The sequence below is a fragment of the Sturnira hondurensis genome, unplaced genomic scaffold (assembly GCF_014824575.4).
Source record: "Sturnira hondurensis isolate 20B ecotype Veracruz unplaced genomic scaffold, ASM1482457v3 Scaffold0006413, whole genome shotgun sequence".
Lineage (NCBI taxonomy): Eukaryota > Metazoa > Chordata > Mammalia > Chiroptera > Phyllostomidae > Sturnira > Sturnira hondurensis.
In genome coordinates this window covers 11,962,442-11,987,225 of record NW_028079044.1, presented here as the reverse complement: position 1 = coordinate 11,987,225, position 24,784 = coordinate 11,962,442, and the positions used below count along the sequence as shown (strand labels likewise).

At 35.6% G+C, this 24,784-nt stretch overlaps 1 protein-coding gene across 1 annotated transcript in view; it reads right to left on the bottom strand.

The window, feature by feature from the left end:
* The window catches only part of EHBP1 (EH domain binding protein 1), a 361,085-nt gene that overhangs the window by 298,798 nt on the left and 37,503 nt on the right, over window positions 1-24,784 (bottom strand). The window contains exons 3-4 of the mRNA XM_037049039.1: window positions 12,908-12,965; window positions 4,459-4,554 (exon numbers count right to left, since the gene is read on the bottom strand). Of these exons, the coding sequence (XP_036904934.1) occupies window positions 4,459-4,554; window positions 12,908-12,965 (154 nt within the window). The remainder of the gene's footprint in view (window positions 1-4,458; window positions 4,555-12,907; window positions 12,966-24,784) is intronic.

Below are 24,784 nucleotides of genomic sequence, written 5' to 3'. Positions count from 1 at the left end.
CATTCACTTCCTTCAAGGGTAGATACCATCCATTTCCTGACAGCTTTTGGTTGCTCTATAGTACATTCTGGTATTGGTTTGTTTGTTTTTTTAAATATTTTGCCCAGGGTTTGTCACTGGTAGCTGTCAGAAAGTTGGTCCTGTGGAGGATACTACTCCATCACTTGAAGTGAAAGTTCCATAATTAAAAATAAACAAATAAACAAACAAACAAATAAAGCCTAAAGAAGCTTTTCCATGAAGAATTTAGGGCACAAACAGTGCTACTTTAGAGACCACGTAATAAAGTGTGACACAAAGCTCACCCTTCCTACCTGCCCTTCCCCTTCATTTTGTTGAGGAATGCAGCCTAGTTGTAGCTCAGCTAGCACAATTAATAAGAAAACAAAATACTTACTCAGCACACATTCTGCCCCCATTACTGTGCTGTTTTAATCATCATAAGAACTTAAAAAGTAGGTGCTATTTTTATTCCCCTTTAACAGTACACAAAACTGAGACCTGAAAGACGTGCTGTCCCACAGTGAACAACTAATAGGTATTAAAACTACATTACAGTATGGGATCTGCCTTAATTTCAGCCACAGCGTTGGTTCAGTTTGCCCACCACATCCCCAGCACCTAGAACAGTACCAGCCACACAGCAGATTCTCAAGAATATTTAATGAATGGATTAATAAATACATATCTTATAAATTGACAAATATTGAAGAGTGCCTTACATAGTACACATTAATTCTCAAAGCATATGAAACATTACTTTTAAATATCAATGATGTTATCATTCTTAAAAGAACAATTTCAATAAGAACAAGGAACAATGTGATGGGGCAAAGTCAATAAAAACATGTAAAACAGAACAATAATGTTCATTTTTAAGACACTTCAAAATGGAATACCTACACAAGTAACTATTTACTAGAAAAAAACATTTGTAACAAAGATCGCTTTCAGCTCAAATCAATTAAGTCTTCTTTGTATCCTACTCTCTACCCCCTAGAGCAGTGATTTTCAGCCAGTGTGTTGCAAGGATTTTCAAAACATGCAATATCTGACTAGTTAAAGCCATTGACCTCCTTCCCTTAGATTCTCAAATTTTCAAAAAATGACAACAGCCAACACAATGGCCATCCAATGTGAATGAATCAAAATTATACATATATTTTTGTCAGATCAGCAAAAAATATATTTTTTGCATACCTCAGAATTTTAGTAATTAGTTTGTGTATGCCATAAGACGAAAAAAGTTGAAAATCACAGCTTTAGAGTCCCCTTTCCTACCACTGCAGTAAAGAGAAAAATTGGAAATGGCTTACAGAGTCTTTTTCCTTCTCAAAACCCTGAAAGACTTTTTATTCACTTAATAGAAACATCGATTTTCAGTCTAATTCAAATTTCAAAAAGAAGCATGCAAGCTGAACCAATTGATTTACAGTTAAATCACAGAAAGACAAAACACTGATAACTTCTTTAAAATGCACCTTGTGTATGAGCATACCTCTGTGAATACTGTACTTCAGGCAAAAATGATTTAAAATAGTCCCTTCCTATTTCCAAGTTTCAAGATTAAGTGAATTGTGAAGATTTTATTAAAGTAAAAAGGGGGAGAATGTGAAAAGTTTTCTACTTAAATAGTTTCAATGACGTTCAAAAACAAATTCCAAAAATCATCATGAAAGAATAAAAATTTGTTTTTCTTGTTTTACTTTTCTCTTTTCTATTATAATTTGGTAGGATGGGGGAGTCAGAAAGATTTAAAAGAGTATTGGTTGAAAATATTCTCTAAATATTTTAAATGGTCACAAGATTGCCTCAGCACAAGTGATACAGTAAACTAGGGAGGAAGAGGTATTTGGGGCTTTTTTCCCAACAAACTATAATATAATACTCAAAGTTATAAAAGTTCAGTGATAAGAATATGCTGAACATTCTCATCAGTACTTGAAAACACCACTTATCTCCTAATCTTCCAGGTAACATATTTCAACAGCCACTTTCAGCTCAGAATCACTCAGTGATATCCTTTCCCCAAACACATGTTTGTCAGCTCTATTCTAACCCTGTTTTTCTGTAGCATCCTGTTTTTTAAAAAGTTGTGTAACTATGTCCATTCATTTGCTTTACCAATAAAAACAACAAATTAAATCAAAACAATCAAGAGATTACTTAAAAATCTTATTCAAGAATATCAGAGATCTTTTATTGCAATCTACACTCACAGTTGTTTTTTATTACAGAACAGGCAGTAAAATGTAGAATAAAGAACAGGGCTAAATCACAGTGTGTCTGCACAAGTTTCCTTCTTTTCTAGTCTCAGTTGCCTTAGCAGAACACCAGAAATAATCACAGAAACTTAGGGTTGCTGCGAGAATTAAACGAAATATTCCAAAGGTCTCATAGTAAACTTCTAAGCTTACTTGCATCATCCCAGTAGGAAAAATATGGATTACAGGGGTTTAATAACAGACTTTTAAGACAGCCATCTGAAAGGCAACGGGATAGTTCTGGCACTCCTGAATAAAAGGAACTGTAGCTACTGTCTTACCCTTTATTTCTCCCTAGACAAACCAAGTATGGTATTTACATGATTAGCATAATCAAGTAATGTTACAATAATGCCAATAACAGTAATATCAAAAGTATAAAACATACATAAAATATTAAGAATGTTTTGAAAAACATAATACATGAAACAGAGCATTTAAAACTAGTATTCCATTCATGGGTTAGTACGTTAACATTCATCATATTATTTTGTTCTCTTGACCTCTACAGTAGTTCCTGAACGAATTAATATAATGGGTCACAAAATCAAAAGAAACTTTTTTACACAGAGATTTCACACTCTAAGCCATATAACATTTCTCTACTTAAATTTAATGTCCTTAAATACTTAGTGGATTTTCACAAACTTTATGTAACTAAATTATGCTTAATGAGATGTCCTTCTGCAAAAGTAACTTCAATATAATCGGAATGATTGAAAGAAGAAATAAAGCATTCACTTTCTAATTTTAACATTTCCAAAGAAGCTAAAACTGAGACACAGTTGTCGCCATCATTTTTTTGAAGGAGATAAGGAGTTTGTTAGGAAAGTAAATATCCCAGTGCTTAACCCTATGTGCAAAAAATACATTATAGTGTTTCAAGAAACATGGAAGACTTTTAAGGAAAAAAACATGCACGGAAACTAGGCTGGTAGGCATACACCTCTGTTTTTGAATTTATACTTTGAATTTACAACTAGAATTTTGCTTTTAAGCTACAGTATTTACAAAATATTTATATCAACAAAATATTTACCAAATAGCAATTTAAAACTTTCTTCTACTACTAACATCACTAACATAGCTATCAAATGCTAATTTTTTATGTGTGTGATTCTTTTTCTTTAAAGATTTTATTTATTTATTTTTAGAGAGGGGAAGGGAGGGAGAAAGAGAGAGAGAGAAACATCAATGTGTGGCTGCCTCTCAGATGGCCCCCACTGGGGACCTGGCCCACAACCCAGGAATGTGCTCTGACTGGAAAACGAACCTGCAACCTCTTGGTTTGCAGCCCATGCTCAATCCACTGAGCTACGCCAGCCAGGGCCAAATGCTAATTTTTTTTAATAGTAACTATTATTTTATTATATTATTTTTAAATTTCTTTAGAGATTTTATTTATTTATTTTTAGACAGATGGGAAGAGAGGGAGAAAGAAAGGGAGAGAAACATCAATGTGTGGTTTCCTCTCCTGTGTACCCCCACCAGGGACCTGGCCCACAATCCAGGCAGGTGCCCTAACTGGGAATTGAACCAGGGAACTTTTGGTTCACAGGCTGGCACTCAATCCACTGAGACACACCAGCCAGGGCATAATTTTAAGGTGTATCTTGTTACTAGTCAAACAAGGCCAACAAAATGAGATTCAGAACTAAGAATTCCACAATCTTTTTTTTAAAGATATTTTTTATTTATCTTTAGAGGGGAATGGAAGGAGAGAGGGAGAGAAGTATCAATGCATGGTTGCCTCTCATGCATTCCCTGCTGGGAACTGGCCTGCAACCCAGGCATGTGCCCTGGCTGGGAACTGAACCATGATCCTTTGGTTCACAGGTCTGTGCTCAATCCACTGAGCTACACCAGCCAGGGCAGAATTCCACAATCTTTAACTTTCCATAGAAAAAGCACTTTAAAGTTTCTTGTGGATGGAACATAGGAAGTAGTAAAAGAAATATTCCAATGAAACCTAATTATAACAAGTTCAAAAGAGCTACAAAATTATTCTGACTTTATAGACCATGAAATACTCTGCTACCCTTGCACGGTTAATAAACTGCTATATCCCTAAAAATAATGCACACTAAGGCACTAGGTTGGACCCAAATGTATGGAACAATGAATATTGAAATATTCTGTGATTTAGAACCACGATTATATAATAAATTATTTAACTTATAAAAATGAAACTTACCTTAAAAAGTGTCACAGTGATTTCAATATTTTCAGGTACAGGCCACACTACAACACCACGATATGGATTTTTTATTCCAGGTTGCCAGCTATGAGCCTACCAGAATAAAAATAATGGCTTCAATATGAAGTACAGGAAATGCAATGTTAATAATTTACAAAAATGTATTGAGTCTACTTAGTTATCAATTCAGATCTGTGGTCTCCCTGAAACAAAAATAACTTATTAAATAAAACTTTTCAAGCATTAAACCTGGGCCATGACAGTTATATCACATGATAGCTACAGATGACATCTTTAAACAAACCTTCACCCTCTATCCCACCCACAGACAAAAGAATATGCAAAACTGAGGTGTTTCGTGTTTTCAAAAGCTACTATTTGTGATTGGATAAAAATCTTATTAGGAAAAAAAATCTTATTAGGAAACATATTTTTAAAATTATTCTTGTGATCAGAAAACTTAAAGGCAAATTCACTTGTCAAAAGGAAAAACAGAGCAGCGGGATGAGAGAGTGGGATGGGTGGAGGAGGGCAAAGGGGGAAAAATTGAGACAACTATAATAGAATAATAAAAATGATTAAAGAAGGAAAAACAAAAGGAGAAAGTAATTGTATGCTTGCATTTAAATTCATTTCATTTCCCATTATACTCCCAATATTTGTTTAGGACAGGTAAAAAAAGAAAAGCAGTTTTTGTAATTAGTATTTCTGGTACTTATAATTTTAAAGATATTTTTCCCTTGTAAATCTTGCTTATCAAGGTTCCCTAAGGAATCCCCCCACAAATTTGGGAGTTACCACTATAGTTCTTCCTTTGTGGTGGAATTTCCAGCCAAAGGTGATGGAAGATTAGGTATGCCAAGACATCTCAAATAAGGCTTTATCTCTATGGGCTGCAAGACTGTCCATGGACATTCCATGAAGGTGACAATAAAACCTAACAGCTTACAGAGTACTTCCTTTATGTCAGTCACTATTTGGAATGCACTTATGTTTAACTCATTTAATCTGCCTATGAACCCTATGAGGTAGCTACTACCATTCATTCACTCACTGACTCCCTCATTCACTCACTCATTCACTGATAATACCTGCCAAGCACCATCTAAACACCTCAGTAGTTTAAAAAAAAAAAAAAAGCAATCTGCTTCAGTGGAGTTCACAGTATAGTAGGAGAGAGAGACAGACAAAATAATTAAGGAAAATATATAATATGTTAAGCAGAGGTAAGTGCTATGGATGTAGGGAATAGATATAGGGAAGAAAGGTGAAGGGGAGAAAAAGAAAGTAACAATTTTCAATAGGGTAGTCAGAGAAAGTGTCATTGAGAAGGTAACACTTCAGAGAATGCCCTAAAAAAGGTGAAAGAATCAGATATGTAAATACATGAGAACAACTTTCCAGGGAGAAGGTACAGCAACTGGGAGGTGCTGAGGCAGTTAGATCACAAGGAGACCAATGTGGCTGGAGCACAGTCATCAAAGCGGAGAGCAGCAGAGACAACATCGGAGAAATAACGGAGGGCCCATGTCATACAGTGCTCTGGGAGGCTATTGCAAAGATTTTGGCTTGCAATCTTAGGGAGAAAGGAAGCCATTCAAAGGTTTTAAGCAGAGAAATGATGATTTAAATTATGGTATAAGAGACTCAATCCAGTTAACGTATCAAAAATAGACTCCAGGCATAAGAGAAGGACAGAAAGACCAAGAAATTACTGCAATAAACCAGGGGAGAGCTGACAGTGACTTGGGGTGGCATGGTGGAAAGATGGTACAAACTGGCTAGATTCTTAAGGTATTTTTATGTTTTTCAAACAGAATCAACAAGATTTGCTGTCCAGTTGTATGGGAGAAAGAAAACAGACAAGGCTATTCTAAGGCTTTTGTGCTTGAGCAAGTAAAAGAAAAAAATGCCTACTAACATATAAGCAAGACTGCAAGAAGAACAAGTTTGGGAAGACAGGGAACTCAGTTTTACACACATTAAATGTGAGGTACCTATTAGATTGAGGGTGTCAAACTCATTTTCACAGGGGGCCACATCAGCCTTGCAGTTGGCTTCAAAGGGCCGAAATAATTTTAGGAATGTATAAATGTAACTACTCCTTAACTGTTAAAGAGTTGAAATTACATTTGGCCCTTTAAAGGCAACCGCGAGGCTGATGTGGTGAAAATGAGTTTGACACCCCTGTATTAGATAGTCAAGTACAGGTGTTCAAACAGGCAGCTAGATATATGTACCTGGAGCTGTAAATGTGGCAATCATTAACACACAGCTGGTACTTGCAGCTTAAGAGTAGATGTGATGCCAAGGAAGTGAGTACAGATAAAGAATATGAAGGCTCAAGCACTGAACCTTGGAGCACAACACTAACAGGTCAAGGAAATGAGAAGGAATCAGTAAAGCAGAAGGAAAATCAGAGAACTGTTGGTTTTCTGAAAGTCTGGTGAAGAAAACATTTCAAAGAGGAAAGAACAATCACCTGTGCCAAATGTTACTGATAGTTTATAAGATGAGGCCTGAAAAATAACCACTGGGTTTAACAAAGTAGAGCTATTACTAACTTCACAAGAGAAGTTTTAGTAGAATGATGAGGCACATGCCTGGGTTCAAGAAAGAACAGGAGGAGAGAAACTGAAGATAGCAAATAAACTCAACTCCTCTGAGGTGTTTTGCTGAAAGAGAAAAGAGAAGCTGGTCGGTACTGGTGGGAGAAAGTGTGTCAGAGAGAAACTTTCATTAAGAGAAAAATATGCTGATGGGAAAAATCCACTTAAGAAGGAAAATTTAATGATGCAGAACAGAAATAATTGCCAGAGTAATGTCCTTTTTATCAAATGTACTGAAATGACAGTGTTTAATACAATTACACAGGTTTCAGGTAAATAATTCCACAGTACATCATCTGTACACTGTACTGTGTGTTCACCAGCCCAAGTCAAGCCTCCTTCCTTAACCTTTTATCTCCCCTACACCCTCCTCAAACTCCTCCCACCCCCACTCCACTTAGAATAACATCCCGAACCGTAGGAAAGGAGCAGACCCGCCTTTGCTGGGAGTGCAGACCATTCATTCTTCCACAGCAGGAAAGAAGTTAAGAGTGTGTGAGTGCAGACACATGTGAGGGAACAGACTTAACAGATGAGGATAGCAAGGGCACAGACTTGCCCAAGATCACACAGCAAGTAAGTGGCAGAAATTAGATCTGAACCCAGGAAATAGAACTGAGAAGGAGTCAAAATCACAGAAACTTACATCCATGCAAGTCTTATCAGATCTTGTTAGTTAAAATACCAGCAGAAGATACAAGTTTAGCAGCATTCTCCCACTCAAACTTGAAAATTGTCAATAATTCACCCTCTATTCTCTCCAATGCCCCAATCACAAAACTTGAGGTGAGGAAAGGGGAAGTAGAGACTCACCATATTGGTACACCACAGCCAAAGGTAAAAAAAAAAAAATCTCAGTTTTGTTGATTAAAAAACATTTCCAGAGATTCATCTGTTCATTGCTCTGCCTACTTCTATACCTGTTGATAGTCTTATAACAAAAACTCCACAAAGTAAACAATATCCATTTTGAAAAATAAATTTCTGCCCACCTTAGACAATCCTTAATCAAAACTCCACTCAGCATACTCTACACACTTAATTTTGAAGACTGGTGACAACTGTAATTAACATGTATTGTTAAGGCAGACCAGGCTACTTCTCTGGTCTCTTCAAACTTTCCACATTTATATTTTCATAGCTTCCCCATACAACAGAAACATAAGAAGAAAGAGCAGAATAACAATTTTTCTTACTAACCAGAGAGGAAAGGATAAGTCTTTGAAAAATTCCTCATTAAAAAAGACCATAAAAGAATTTTACACCTGAAGATAAATTAGAAGATTTAATTCAAGTCCAGATAAGAAAGATAAAGCAACCAAAGAGTAAATGGCTTGCCTGGACCCACACTAGTCATCAGTAGAAGAATCAGACTCCATGATTTCCAAGTTCAGAGTTCTTCATCCAACCAACATCATGCCCAGCTCTACCCTTGACTTACACAGTAATTCAAGAAAATAGTCTTCTATCCCTAAGGTCTTAACATTTATATGTACGACACAGATCAAAAATGGGGAAAGCAGGGTATGGAGAAGAACTGAGCAATTAGGAGATGGTGTTTTCAGGGGGACTGGTGGGTGAAAAGATAAAGCAAAAAAGAAAAGGAGTTCATGGACATGGACAAGGGTTGTGAATGCAGAGGGTGGGGGTGGGGATGGAAGTAGAAGAGGATATGAGGGGGATAAATGGTAATGGGAAAAAATACAATAAAAAAGGAACTACTTTTTTTAAAAAGGAACTACTTTTCAAAAAAAGATGGTGTTTTCAGATAATTTCCTCAGGTCTCCTAATGCTGGTTCTCTTAAATGACCTCTTTCAATCCTCAGTCTTGAATCAGCAAATGGTAATTCAACTGCTGAACAAACAAAAATACAATCTGATTTAACTAAAATCTTTTTTTGTTAATAAAAGCAGATGGAAGGGTGCTAGTTCCCAAGTTGGCAGTGTGCTGCCATTTTTCTCATTGTTCTATCCATCATCTCTCTCACCAGTGAAAAATGTCCAACTAAGTTAGAGCTCTGGCTTTCTGATATTCCTTCCAGAGACTGTACAACCTAAGTGAGGACAATGTAACAACATCAGTTGCCAGCAATGCCAGCTTTATAATGTTAACAAATTATTATATATTGGGCAGAAAACAAGACCAGTAAATTTTACTGGAAAGGAACCGAGGATGAACACAGTGGCAAATATAAAAAAATGGCATTCCTATTTTCAAAGAGCTTACTACAACTTCTACCTCAAACAGAATTCAAGAATCCAAGCTAGAAAAAGAATGAAAAGTCTAATAACTGTAACTATATACAAATAGCTATGGTAATACATATCTAATTGTACAAATACACAGGAACAGTAATCTGGGTTCATGAAAACTTGACTAACATAAAGTACATCATATTGGCAAACATCTGCACTGTAAGAGCCCTGATCAGTTTCCACTCAGGGTAACAGAAAGGATTTCCCTATAAAATAACAAGGCACAAAAACACAGGTACAGCTTTTACTCCTCAGTGTAATAATACAAGGCAAGTTAAGCATTTGCCAGTATCCTAGTACAAATAATGGTTGAAATTATCCAGTTCCCCTTATACAATTTTTCTCACTCTTTAATAACGTTACAGATCCTTTGTCGTCTTGCCAAAGCAGACCTAGGAAAAAAGGCAACATTTCTCAATTTGGGGTACTTACCCAATAGAATGCTTATTTTCTAATTATTTCATGTCATACTTTACCTAAAAGATTTGTACCTTATATAGAACTAAACAGAGTAAGCACTCATTTTATTATTTCTGTTCCTATAAAATCAAAATATTTCAATGAAAATTTGTAATTGTCATATAGTTGTTAAGTTGATAATTTTCAATTTTTAAAACTGCATATACCTAAAACTTAGGATGTCACATATAAAATTATCTTAGAGCTGCCAACACCACCACTATAAGGTAAAGTTCTACAACTGTAACAGTCTCCTCCTGATATCATAATGCATCGTAAAAGCTATAGCACAACCACAGAGCAAGGAAGTAAAGGCAGTAACACCATCAAAAAGCTAATGAGGACTTTGAGCTCTGGTTCCCCTTTGGAATTCTCCCATCTCTCTGTGAGCTTAAATTTATACTTCATATGCTGGAGTTAAGACATAGACTACTCTGCCATAATTTTTCTGGTCTAACATAATTGCCTTGCTTCACATTACCACCTACTCTACTGAAAAATAGTTTATTTAAGCATATACAAATCAACTGCAGCCTGATCATCTTTATTATAAATGCTATGACTTAAGATGAGGAGGGGAAGCTGCATATTGTGCCAATTAGTGATGACAATTATTTTCTCAATAGAAAAGTATTCAATGAGCTCTTTGTATATTTGGCTATAAAATACACATGCACTCAAAAAAAGTGAGCAATAAACTGCGAACTACACTTTAAATTAATAATGCAATGTGTCTTAATATTTTACTGTCTAATCTGATAGTTACCTGGGTGTCAATGAAAAATTTCAATCCACCAATAGAAAAAATAGTAGATACATTCAGAATTAGGAAAGATAAATAGGAAGCTATACAGATGATTACAAAAATGATAACTGAGTGGCCCAAACTCTTTTCAAAAACATATTTAAAATGAAAAACTAGAATATTTTCTGGATAGTTGTTGCAAAGAACTTTATCCCCTAAGTGATTTCAGTGGGACTTAGTAGCAAATAACATATTTTAAAGGAAAAATGTTAGAAAACGATAGACTCAAGGAAGAAAACAATGATTCTACTCTTTGAATTTAATATACTGATAGCTAATTTTTAAAAAATAGCTAGGAAGAAGGGTTGTTATTTTTTAAGAATTCCAAAATGTCATGAATCTTCAGTTTTTCAAAATTCAAAAAATTGTATTTACTTAATTTTTACAGTAATATAATCATTTCCTCCACAGCTTCTGGAACTGATTTTTATGTGCTTATTTAGCTGTTGCAGACAATTTATAGGTCAGCTTTTTATACACACATACACACACACAAACATACTATGCATATGCTGTAATAAGCTTAACACATGTGCGGTGTCATTAACTTTTCTAAAGAAGTGCACCTGCACCATGTTTCAAGACAAAACACAATGATTCTAAAATATACAGAAATTATTTAAAATATTAAAAGCATAACTGGAAAATAAGTCCAAGAAATAATTCTTTCTAGAAAATACTGCATTCTAAGAAAAACTAACCTGTAGCCTCACTTTTACATTTCACATTTGTATTTCACCATATGGAGTCAATTGATATTTTATAAAATATAAAAAAAGAATCTAGACCTAAAATAAAAACTATTTGACTGACTTTTAAAAATGCAACTAAATAAAAAGTGTGTTTAACCTCAAACATAAGCATTCTGAGTTGCCCTATAACCTAAAGTATTTCACTATGTTTCATAATTTTCTTAATAGTTGGTATCTAATTATTAAAAGGGAAATCACTTTCTGTTGATAGCCAAATACATTTAGGGACTATTTCTAATGTTTACAGTTGTAGTCATATTTATCTATTTTACTTAGTAGATGATCTTATTTTGTTCCTTTCCACAAAGCTTAAGTCCAATCAGCAAAACTGACAGAATACCGTAAAGTCTATTTTCAGAGCCCATATGTAAATAAATAACAAAATATTCCAGGTCCAAAATAAAATGCCCCAAAGCTATAAGTGTATGCTTTGAAGAAGATGCCATTCTTGCTATTAATCAACTGAATTTTTTCTATAATGCTGGTGGGATGACATTTAAAGGTCAAAAATTTATCTACACTATTACCCAGTGATTCCATTCCTAGATATCTGATGCCCAAGAGAAACAAAAACATTTGTCCCCCAAAATACTTGTACAGTAGTAATATATACAGCAGCTGTATTCGTAATAGTGAGTATTCACAATATTCACTGGAAATGAGCAAATGTTCATCAATAGGGATACTATAAATAATTAAATTGCAGTATATGTACATAATTGAATACTTCTAAGCAATAAAAAAAACTGCCTACATATAAAACAACACAAAAAAACCTCAACAACATACTGATGAAAACAGTCTATATCTTGATAGGAACAGTAATTACACAATTACATATAAAAATCAAAACTTACTAAATCATATAATTAGCATCTATGCATTATACTATATGTAAATTTTAGTTCAATAAAAATAAAATGAGAAGATGCCCTTAAAATTTTCTTTAAATTCTGAAATTTAATTCACATAGATCTACTTGTAGAAAATCACCATCCAAAATGTGCCTGTAGTCACTGTGTGCTTGTAATAATATACTCAAATTTACTTACCTATGAAATACGCTGTTTAAAATATCTATACAACTGCCATTGAACATCTTTTTATTCTACTCCCCACAAAGCTATCGGTACAAAAAACTCCAGCCTCTGAAAAAACCAGTCCTTCTCTTCTGCCACCCAGCGATGGATTCAGATGACTCCCTTTTCCTTAAGTGTGCCCTACCTTCATCCTCTTGGATTCTGAATAAATTATGCCCAGGTACGATTTTGTAAGCAGTACCTATTTAATTCATGACATCCTAGTACAGCAAAGTCAGATAACTACTTACTCAAGGCTACCAAATCCAAGACCAAAAACTCAGGCACCTGGTTCCCATTTTAAGAACTGTAGTAACAACAAGATCGCAGTGCCTAGTCAATCATTTCACTAGACTCCATACTAGATTACATAAGAAATAACCCACAATATCCAGTAATATTTTAAAATATGTGACACAAGGGCCAGAGAAGCTTACTAATCTGACTTGATATTGAATATTTTAATAAATTTAGAAACCGACTAACCTTAGAAGACTTCCTTCGGCTTCTTCTTGTCCAAACCACCACCAGTTTATCTGGTTGCCTGCCAAACAAAAAAGATATTAAATATAATTTGTTAATTTAAATCAAATCAATGTAAAATTTGGTTCTAGTACATTTAAAAGGACAAAAACATCATTTGCTTTAGACTGTATGGAGCAGTTACTCTTACAATAAAGCTTATTCAAATAAATTACTCAATACAGTAGATGTTGAATACAATTGTGATCTAATTTAAATGACTAATATTTCAGTCACATTTCTTAAGATACTTTAACAAATTAATTTAGTAGAACAAACCATGTAAAATAAAAATACTTAGAACTGGTGACTATTTTAAAAAGAAAAGCACATATATATCTTCTCCAAAACTTAATACTATACTTCTAACACATTTTTTACTTTAATTTGGAGAAAATAAAAATAATTTAGATCTCTGAGTTATATTATTTTGACACTTCTAATTCTTACGAACAATGCTATGGTTTTCAACATTTTTATAATCAATCAACTCAATTATCTTCATAAAAACAATATAGTACTGAAAATAGGCACAATATATAATATCATTCCTATTTTATAAGCTTAAAATGGCAAAGTTAAATAACTAATCAAAAGCTCTGGCAGAATCAAGACTGAAATACAGGTTTTCTAATTTTCAGAACTCTCTTCGTTATCTGCCAATAATATAAAGTAAAAAGCAAATACCGCCACCAACAAAAAAAAAGCCTTACATTTTCAGCTAATATAACTAAGTTCTCTTTAGTGCTCAGGGAAAAAACACCTAGACTACAATTACCAGTTATTTTCTTTAAATTTTTATTTTAAAAAATCTTAGATAAAAGCTTTTTAAAAAGAAATGAATGACAGGCTCCTTTGGTGACCTTCGCCACCTCCTGTACCCCCTTTATTTTACCCTGGAATCCCTCACTATGAAAAGATGACCTCTCCTCCTATTTCATTTAATTAAATATATACCTTACATATATAAAAGGACACCAGCCATAAGCTCCTTACCCAGTGATTCACCAATGCACCTGTCTGAAGAGAGAGTTACACAACGAAAAATATTATGGAAGAACTGACCCAGAATATAGCACAGAAATAAAGTTATAAAAATACTAAAATAAGTATTATCAAATACTCTCTACTCTTCTTTCTCTTTGTGAATTCTTCCACAGCCCACATTACTGACTACCCTAACATTTCAGTGGCCCGTACGGGGACATTCTCTATTTCTCCCTCTCCTCTGTCTCCTGAGACTTGTGACTAGGGGAGCAGTGGGCAGCAGAAGCTTGCCTGGAGCTAACCACCTTACCCTGCCTCTGTGAGGTCTGGATAGAGGATTCTAATCCTTTTCTATCTCTCTGGACTCTGTGGACAGCCTCCTCCTCACTCCCACATGGCCAGTTTCCAAATGTGACTTTATTAACCAGGTCTTTGTCTGGAATGTCACAATTGAAAGAGTCATTCCTGGACTCTGGATGTCACCCAAAAGCCTTAAAGAATTAAGATTGACTTTCGAAGCCAGTAAGAGCCCCTTGGAAAAATGGCCTGGTACCTTGATTTTTCACGTGATTCATGGCAGTCTTTCCAGCTACAGGCAGAAGATAAAATTGGAGCAAACTACAGCTTATGCAAAACCAATCGAAACCTCACCTCATATTACAACACCCCCAACAGCCGAGGGGCCTGACAACAGCAATGCCCCCTACCCTTTTATAATCCAATTATAATTCAATAAAAGCTCAACACCCCCTGCAAAATAAGTCTCTCTCTCTCTCTCTCTCTCTCTCTCTCTCTCTATATATATATATATATATATATACACCTAGCAATCAAACCACAGGACAGCAAGAATAAAGAGAAAAATCATAAAACCCTAGCAATCAAACCACAGGACAGCAAGAATAAAGAGAAAAATCATAAAAACAAAAGATAAATCACCCACAAAGGAATAATTATACTGACAGCAACTTCTCATTAGCAACAATAGAGCCCAAAAGACAATGAAGCTAATGATCTTCAAGTTGCTAAGGGAAAATAGCTGCCACTCTCTAGTTCTATACTAGTTCAATTACCCTTTAAGAAATAGTTTTAGATATAGACTAAGAGTCTACAATGTATAGATCCCAGCTAAATATGGGAGAGAGTATCATGCAAGAAGCAACAAAAATATGGTAAAATGTTAATGATTGTTCATTTTAGCTGGTCAGACCTGAAGAATGGATAGACCAAAAAAAAAAAGGAAGAAAATTCCAATAATGAAACTATTTGGCTAAGGATCCATCTAAACAAATGCACAATGTTTCTGATTCTGACAATAACCAACATGGTATAAATAGTCTCGGTTCTCTGTCCAAGACTAAACTCAGTTCCTAAGCAGTGTCAATCAATAACAACTGTAAACTAAAATCAGTAGCCTGCTTTGGTGAGTCTTCCCAGAGGAAGATGTTGGGAACAGTAGAGATGCAGAAGTGGTAAATTACAGGTGAAATAGAAGAAAGTTTCTATGAAACATGAGAGTGTTAACCTAAGAATCTGTACCAATGGAGAAACAAAACCTGAAAATGAAAAACAAAGCCTTATCAACACACAGAGAAGTAGAATAAGACAAATGACAGTAAAGCTGGGAGCAGTATGGCATGGACCAGTGCTGACCACTTAACAGCAGAGGGACTGAGCAGCCAACAAGTATAAGTTACCCTGTTGGGAAGCACTGGTGGGTTACTGGAACATTTTACCTAGATTACCACACCAACCTTTTCACTATGCTCTCATGGCCAACCCAACATCACCTCTTCGTTGTATTTCTACAGTACTTTAGAAATTCTACAAAATCTTACAGTTTTTCCTTCTTTATTATCTTAAACAAGGCTCTTACACTGAAGATACTATACAAACTGGCCCTTACAGTTTGAATTTGACAGATTTATCTGACCTAAACAGTACTGCATTTTATTTCAGTTTGAATTTAAACTTTATAAAAGCCTTTAAACAAGGTCCATGCTGTCCGGATTACTAGAACCTCCAACACTAATGACTGTTTCACACCTGACTAGCTTCACTCTTTAAGATGGTCTATCCTGAGCCACTATGCACTTAACCCTGTGACAGGTGGCATGCAGGATAACGTCTACATCCTACACATGGTTTATAGTTAGGACACTTCACCACCTGACTCTCATCTACCTTTCTAAAAGTATAACCTGCACATATCTCATAGACAACTTGCTTTTCAACCAATCCTGGAACACTTATTCATCCAATTTCTTCACATCTTTGCATGTTATAACCTTTTTTAACTTCCTCTTCCCCCTCCCCTCTTCTACCTGATAAGCTCTTAATTCATCCCTTCCTCTGTGAAACCCTGGCCATTTCTGATTTAATTTCTACCCCTTCCTTATCCCAAACCTTAGCCTGAATTAACTTACTGCTTCTTCCACTGTATTTTCAGTAATACCCGAGATACACCTATTTTAATATTTAATATGTCCCGTACAATATTATGTTATTATTTCTATCTCCTCCACTAGATTGTGCTCCCTTATCAACCATATCTTATTTATCTTTGTATTCCCAGCAACCAAAAAGAATCTGGTATAGGTTGAGGCAATGACCATTTGCTACTGAATAAAATTTAAGTATCACCCAGGAATTCCCAATTATAATTTATGATGTCCAACTAAAGCCACTGCCTATATAAAACAGCCTCTCTGCAGCTTATTTGAGCTTTGCAGGTACTCTCACTTCGGCTGTGCACTGGAACCTCCCGGGAAGCTTTAAAAAATACTGATGCCTAGAGAATCTGACTCCAGAGAATCTGATTTAATTGGTCCGGTGTGCAGATTTTTTAAGTTCCACAGGTGATTCTAATGATCAGCCAAGGTTGAGGACCCCCGTCTTATAGGATGTGGTGAGACATCCCCACATCTCCTGACTTGAACACTAGCAAAGCATTAGTTGCGAGGGCAGTGATGGTGTCTCCCCTTCACAACACTGTCCTAGAGCCGCCTGCACTGCTGCCCCTTCTCACTCAGCTTCTCAACACCTCCCTCCCCTCAACTAAATCTGATCTCAGTACTTCAGGGCAGGGAAGACTTTTACAACTAAACAATCAGAAAAGATACTCTCCTAACCTATGCACCTGAAGTTCCAGGAATGTAAATAGGATGTAAATTACTCATTTGAGAATGTCTTTAGAGACAGCTAAACATTTTTGTCATTCTAAGTCGTGTCTCATTTTTTTTTAAATGTCTTTACTAGAAATCAATCCACCTTTACATTATCAGGGACATGGCAGAATGTTCTAAAGCAAAGAACTGCATGTGAGTTACTGTTCTCAATAGAAGAGTCCCAATAACCATATAATTCACTTACCACAATTAATATTTTATGCATCTGTGATGTACTAGAAAAGAACCATTAAATATTTACTTAGGTATTCCCGAGAGGCCAGGGACAGAGTAATTGTGAGAGTTTTATCCAACGACCAAAGAATCTATCATTATACAACTTCCTTTCTATCAAAAATATCAAGACAACCTGCTAGAGTTCAGGTTTCAGAGAGAATTCAACAATCACACATTTAACATTTCTATCCAATTACCTGAATTAAATGACCAGGCAGCCCTAACACAAAATGCATACACAGACATATAAACAGACACTATATACATATATGTTTATGTAGAGATATTTACATATATAAACATTTTCTTTACATACACATAAAATGAGTACACAAGCACACTTTCTGTGAAATGGACCTAAAGGACGCCAATGGAAAATTCGAAGCCTTTTGGTGGGCTTATTTGGGGAAGGAAACTTTGCATTTAAAAATGAAAATTCAGTGCCTTCTCTCCTACCCTCAAAGTCCTTAAAAAGAAACAAATTGAATCTGTCAAGACTTATCTCAAATTACAGTTCTGATGTTGAATTCAGAAGAGCAGGAAGGAGGGGAGGAAAAAGGAGTGGAAAAAGGAAAAGATGCATGTATTTCAATGAATCAGATTATAAAAGCAATAATTTGTATCTTTCTTTGGTCTGCAGCTAAATGTTGTACCCTCCCCATTGTCACTCATGAGCTACTATGTATAAAGATAACTATAAAGAAAAAACATTTCTGGCTTAAATTTAGACTCCTTTACTCTTTTCCACTCTCATGTGTGTTACATACATAAGGTGAGACTAAAAAAAAAATCTAAAACTGTCAGGTGAGAACCAGTTTCATTACTTTCCAGAATCATAATACATACACCAAATACTTTATTGGATGCCTGTTATGTTCCTGGCACCGTGCTGAGTAATGGATAGACACTATGGATGAAATGGGGCCACCTACTAACACCAACAAGCTCGGGGAGCCTGCATGGCAGCCCTACACACTCAGAGACCTTAAGTAACCACATAGGATGGTCTGACATTAAAAGTTTCTCACTAAAAGCAGGTCATGGCAAGCAATCATGTCCTAGGCTAGAATCTTCCCTGACAAAAGTGAATCTTTACCTTAGTTGAGCCTGTCTGTTGTCTGTATGCATTTACAATAACATACCTATGGAACGTCAGATTTCCTTTCTCTGACCCCTCAAAGCACAGACACTGCACTACAGGAAGACCACAAATCCACTCCTTGTTATTGTTAGAGTGTTAATTATTGACTATTAACTATCCTGTACCCATCCCTGAAAAAGAAGTATGTGTCTATCATTTTATTTTTTATCCAATCCTAGAAGTCTAGGATTGTATAAATCCCCCCCCCACACCTTTATGTTCTCCCCACCTTCCTAATCTATCACCAGTGGACTTCATGCAACTCATGTCTTTTCTTTTGATTGTAATGTATAAAATAAGGTGCAAAAGCTGCCATTTCCTGGAGCATTTTCTCTATCTGTTGAGTTTTTGCTTCCCAGCAACTGTTGTCAGTTTGGCTCAAGTAAACTCACAAAAATTTTTACAGGGTGACAAAATACAAAGATGAAAGAAGACAATCTAGTGGGGAGACAAAAAACTCAGTCAACTACCCTAGTGCAGGCACAACCTTGGGAAATGTGGAGAAAACAAAAAGATCTTATATGGTGAAGGATACAGATCTATATAGATCTATACATATCAGGAAATATGCACAGACAAAATCAAAACAAAACAAAACAACAAATCCTGCCCAACTGCTGAGATTACTTAATTTACATGTGTAAAAAAGGGAACTATAATTTACAATACTTTACCAAGTCCAACAAAAGATGAGTGACTAATTACACTACATCTGTCTAATAGAATATTATAGAGCCATTAAAAATATCTTCTAAGAACATTTACTAGCATGGGACAACACTTGGGACAGCATGTTAAGCTTATTTATATCAATCATAATTTTTTTCTATATACACCAGGAGGAAATATCTCAAAATGCTAACTGTGGTTACTACTACAAATAAAATTACATGTCATTTTAAGAATATACTTTTCTGTATTTTCCGCAATTAATTTATATTCCTTTATGCGGGTGAGTTATTTAAATGTGTTGTGAGGGAAGTTATTTAAAGTAAAATAATACTTTTAAGTTTGGAATTAAATATGACTAGAGTGAGTGAAATAATTTAATTTTTTAAATTTTGCTGGATTTAAATAACTCTCAGGCAGCTGAGTTCATCTGTCTTCTAAAACAATAAATGTACAGCAGATATATTTTTTATCTTAAGTCAATAGAGATGTTTCCCAAAGTCCAAGCGGGCCCTAGGCACAACAAGCCCCACTTGACTTTGGCATCTTTCCCGCTAGGTTTGCAGGCCCTCCAATTCCAGAGCCATTCTTCCCTGGGTATGCAAAGTCCGCACGTGCTCCATTACAGCCCAAACAGTAACAACATGACAAAGGCTCTTCAGATCATTCATTCTTTTCTACATCAATTAAAATTCGCCTTCCCCCAGGGAATCTTGGAGGGTATTAAAAGGAAAGAAATCTGGAGAAACAATTTGTGTTAATTTAGCAGATATGAATTTGTAAAAGAAGAGGCTTCTAAGATGACAGTACCAAAGAGGAGGTTAGAAAACTTGTTCTTCCTGGTTCTGGCCTAAGTGACTTTAGGAATGCCTCTCCATTTCTCTGAGTGTGTTTCCTTAATTTATCAAATGAAGAGGTTGCACTAAAACCTCAGCTAGTTCTAAAACACTATGGTTCAAAGACTGTAAGGTTAAATGGCTTTAATTGGTTAAATATTTTGGTGGTTTAAAACGAAATGAGAAATTCAGGAATAGGGTACAGAATTTGAGGCCAGGAATCACTTGCCCCCTATCTTCTGGCAATCTAGCAGTAGCTATTATTAATAAATTTGAACAACATCACAAAGAAGGAAGTTATAGTTTTAGTACAGAATTAAACCTACAACCAAATATTAATGCTCCTTGTCCAAAGCATAATGTTAATCCTGGAAGTGTTCCAAGAAGTCCCTCATCCCCACCCCACACCACCACCACCACGCATTGACATGGGGCCACCTGATACACCCCTGGAATGTGAGAGGTGATTTGTGTCGCTTCTGGAGTAAAATGGATAATAAAGGACTTTGCCTTCCCCACAGCAGTTGATTTTACAGGAGAGGATTCTAGAATGCAGAGGGCAGAGTCATCAGCTAAAAGGTCATGAAAGGACAACTAACCTGGAATACCTCCTCTAGGCAGAGAAGTGGGGAAGAAATAAACTTTGATTGGATTAAGCTACTTGAATTTCTGGGTGTCTGGGCAGTAACTCCCCAACATGCTAGAAAATTCAGTAAATTAATAACACTCATACATAATAAAATAGTAGTTGTCTTATAGAAGCTTATATTGAAAAGTGCTGAGACCAAATTTAACCTTTTTATGTCCTATTGGTTTTCATTTATGCGAAATCAATGTTTCTAAAGATAAAACAGTTATACCTCCAAATTTAATAATTAATATTTAAGCCTTTGAGCTTTTCCTAAATTAAAATTAAAGAACCAGAAGCCCTTAGACATATTCCTCTCACCACAGAATCTAGGATATGCTTACATTGAGAAAAAGCTCAAAATACCTAAAGTTAATGTGAATGGGCACTTCACTAAATAACAAGTTTTTTCTTTTTAGCCATAACTGAACATTTCATGCTGAACTGATGTGAACATTGATACAAAAGGGGAGAAACTGTTGTATCACAGAAATACTCTAACTTTACAACTTTTCAAGTGATTATTTTTATCCTTCAGTGGGTACATCTGCCTCTTGTACTATCACTGCTGTAGCTCAAGTTAATTATTCCTTTATGCTTACTTCCCAAGAGGTATTTAGCAAGCTGTAATAATGAATTCAACATGAAAAATTATTGAAGACAAATTATACGAGTTTTGTATAATTTGTCCTAAATATATCCTAAATTAACATATATAGGATATATTTCTTTTCTGTAAAAATGAAAGGACAGTTCTATTAAGCGATATAAATCTTTGCCGCTTAAATAAAAATACATTTATTAAATCATGTTTGCATCTTCTTACCATATTTAAAATATTGCTACAGTGATTACTTTTGGTTAAAAATATTTCACTGGTGATGCGTATGGACTTTTGATGACAGGTATTTCTAATACCCATAGAACAGTATTTAGGGACAACACCCCTCAAACTGAGGAAGAGTAGTTTGGCGGACTTCAGCTGACTGTACTTCCTGACAGGCTATCAATAAATACACACACACACATACATATTCCTAAACAATACTTTCCACTTTCTGTATTTTATAGAATCACTCGTAATATTTCTTTTAACTAAGCATATTATTTACTAATTTTTCCCTAGTTCTGTTGTAATAAGCCTCACGTATCCTCAATATTCCCAAGTGATGTACTTGGCTTCCTGGAACCGAAGTTAGAAAAAAAAACACATCACTCAGACTATTCCCCAGCCCTCCTAAATAATCATTTTCATCATTTCCTCTCAACACATTTCTGTAATTGCTTCAATTGTGTGTTTAGGTGATTACATGTGCCTGTCTTGCTCCTATCTGACTTTAAGGTTCTCCAGAGGCTTCCTAGTATTCATGAAGCATTTACTGGGATGGTAAGGAGGCAAGGAAACAGAATATTATGAATAAAAGAATCATGAAGGCAGACATATCCATGTTTGAATCTGGTTCCTCTTTTTCTGGTTGTATCATCTAAACCTCAAGAGGTTCCTCATCTGTAAAATTAGAACCTCATAGGATCAATACATAAATCAGTTAAGATGATTTAAGAAAAATGCTTATTTAGTTCAGTGCCTTTCAGCAAATTCTCAAATAATGTTAGTGACCATCCCTTGGGTAGGCACAGAGCTTCCAAACAGCTTCATACAGTCACCCTCTTAAATGTCAATAGACCAGAAGGACCACATGAGGAAAGCTTCTAATATAAAAGACAAGTGGCTGAAAGAGAAAAAAAGAATTTGAAAGGTCAAAGACATTATCACTAATATTAGCACAAATATAAAAGCTATTGTACCAATGAAAACATAAAAGGAATACTTAAAGAACAAGAAAGCATTCTGGAAATTGTAATTTTTTTAATTTAGAAAAGCAAAAATTGAAAAGTTGGAAGATAAAGTTGAGGAAATTTTCCAAATCTAAAAAAAAGGAACAGCCCAGTGTGGCTCAGTTGGTTGGAGCATCTTCCCATAGATCCAAGGGTCACAGGTTGAATTCCCAGTCAGGGCACATACTCAGGTTGCAGGTTCAATTCCAGATAGGGGTGCAAGAGTGAAGGCAACAGATCAATGTTTCTCACTCACACAGATGTCTCTTTCATCCCTGTCCCTCTTCCTCCCTCTCACTCCCCCACTCTCTCTCTATAAAAAGTGATAGAAAAAATGCCCTCCGTGGAAGATAAAAAATAAAAATAAATAATAGAGATATTCAAAGGGAGAGAAAAGGCAAGAAATTAAGAACTATCCAAAGATTAGTCAGAACTACCTGACCAAGATGACAGTAAAAAGAAAAGTCTCAATATGTCACCTACACTGCAGGCCTGGAAGGAAACCATTCCAAGGTGGAGCAGGACCCCGAGGGCTCCATGGGTAACAGGAACTGATGAATCACCAGTGTTTAACTGTATAGAGAAGATTATCGGAGGCTAAGAAAAAAATTAAGAAGAAGAATAATAGACAAATAGAAAAGGCAAAAAAATAAAATAGCAATTAACACAAAAAAGTCAAAGGGAAAGAAATATCATCATAATACTACAGGGCTCAGCTGCAAATAATGCTAAGTCATAACGAATTCTGATCTAACTCTGATTAAAGAATGGGAAGAATGAGAAAAGGGAATGAGGTAAGTGTGTTTTAGGGAAGTTGTTACAACAGCTGAATTCTCATCTACTATACCAATAAGACAGTAGATAAAGTCTAAAATTACAAAGGCTTTAAAAAAACAAGTGAAAAGTATGTTATTGAACAATAAAATGCCATCAACACAGAATATATATTGACAAAGATATGAAATTAGTGCTGGTGGGATTATAAAATGGTATAGCTGCCGTGGCAAACAGTCTGGCAGTTCCTCTAAAGTTAAGCATAGAGTTACCATGTGATCCAGTAATTTCACTCCTAGGTATACACCCAAAAACTTCATGTATACATAAATGTTCAAAGCATTATCCATAATAACCAAAAGAATAAAAACAAGTGGAATGTCCATCAACTGATGAAGGAATAACCAATGTGGTATGACCATAAAAGGAATATTATACAGTCACAAAAAGAAATGACCTACTGGTATATGTTACAACATGGATGAACCTAGAAATCATATGTGAAGTGAAAAAAACCAGATAAAGAAGGCCATTATTATATAATATCCTTTACATGAAATGCCCATGATAGACAAATCCACAGAAACAAAAGTAGATTGGAGTTGCCCTAGGTTGCCCAAGGCTTGGAGTGGGGGAAGCAAAGGTAGAAAACGACTCCTAATAGAAACAGGATTTCTGGAGTTCTGGCCAAGATGGAGGCATAGGTAGAAACACTTCACTTCTTTAAACAACTGAAAAAAAAGGATAATAACCAATTTAAAAACAAAAAAACAACAGAACTGACAAAATCAAACTGCATGGAACTCCAACAACAATGGAGTTAAAGAAACATTCATCCAGACTGGTAGGAGGGGCAGAGAGGACTTCGCACTGCGCAGGTGAGATGGGGCCTGGCTAACCAGGGATCCCACATTTGTGCACACACAAGCCAGGTAGAACAACATGAGCAAGACCATGAAATCCGGGCTTTCAGCGTGGAAAACTAGACTCAAAACCTCTAGCTGTAAAATATCTGTGGGAGTTGCAGTAGAGGAGAAACTCCCAGTCTCAAAGGAGAGTCCTTTGGAGAGGACCAAGGAGTCCCAGAATGTACACAAACCCACCCACCTGGGAATCAACACCTGAAAGGGCACAATCTGCTTGTGGAAGTGAAGGAAGTAACAGAAAGCAGTGGGGGAGCCCAGCAACCAGCACTGCTCCCTCCCTCTCTGATCTCTCCCCCAAAGACAATGCCACACACAGGGCAGAGGATTGCCCCACCCTGATAAATACCTAAGGCAATACCTAAGTGTTTGAAACAATGAAAAAAAAAAGGAACCATGACACACTGTTGTTGGTAATAAACTGGTATAGGCACTATAGAAACTACAATATGGAAGTTTCTTCACAATTAAAAAAATATAACTACCATACCATACATATTCCATTTCTGAATATATACCCAAAGGAAACAAAATTACTACCTTGAAAAGATATCTGCAACCCCACTCCTGCCATGTTCGCTGCAGCATTATTTACAGTAGTTAAGACATGGAAACAACCTAAAGAGCCCACCAACAGATACAT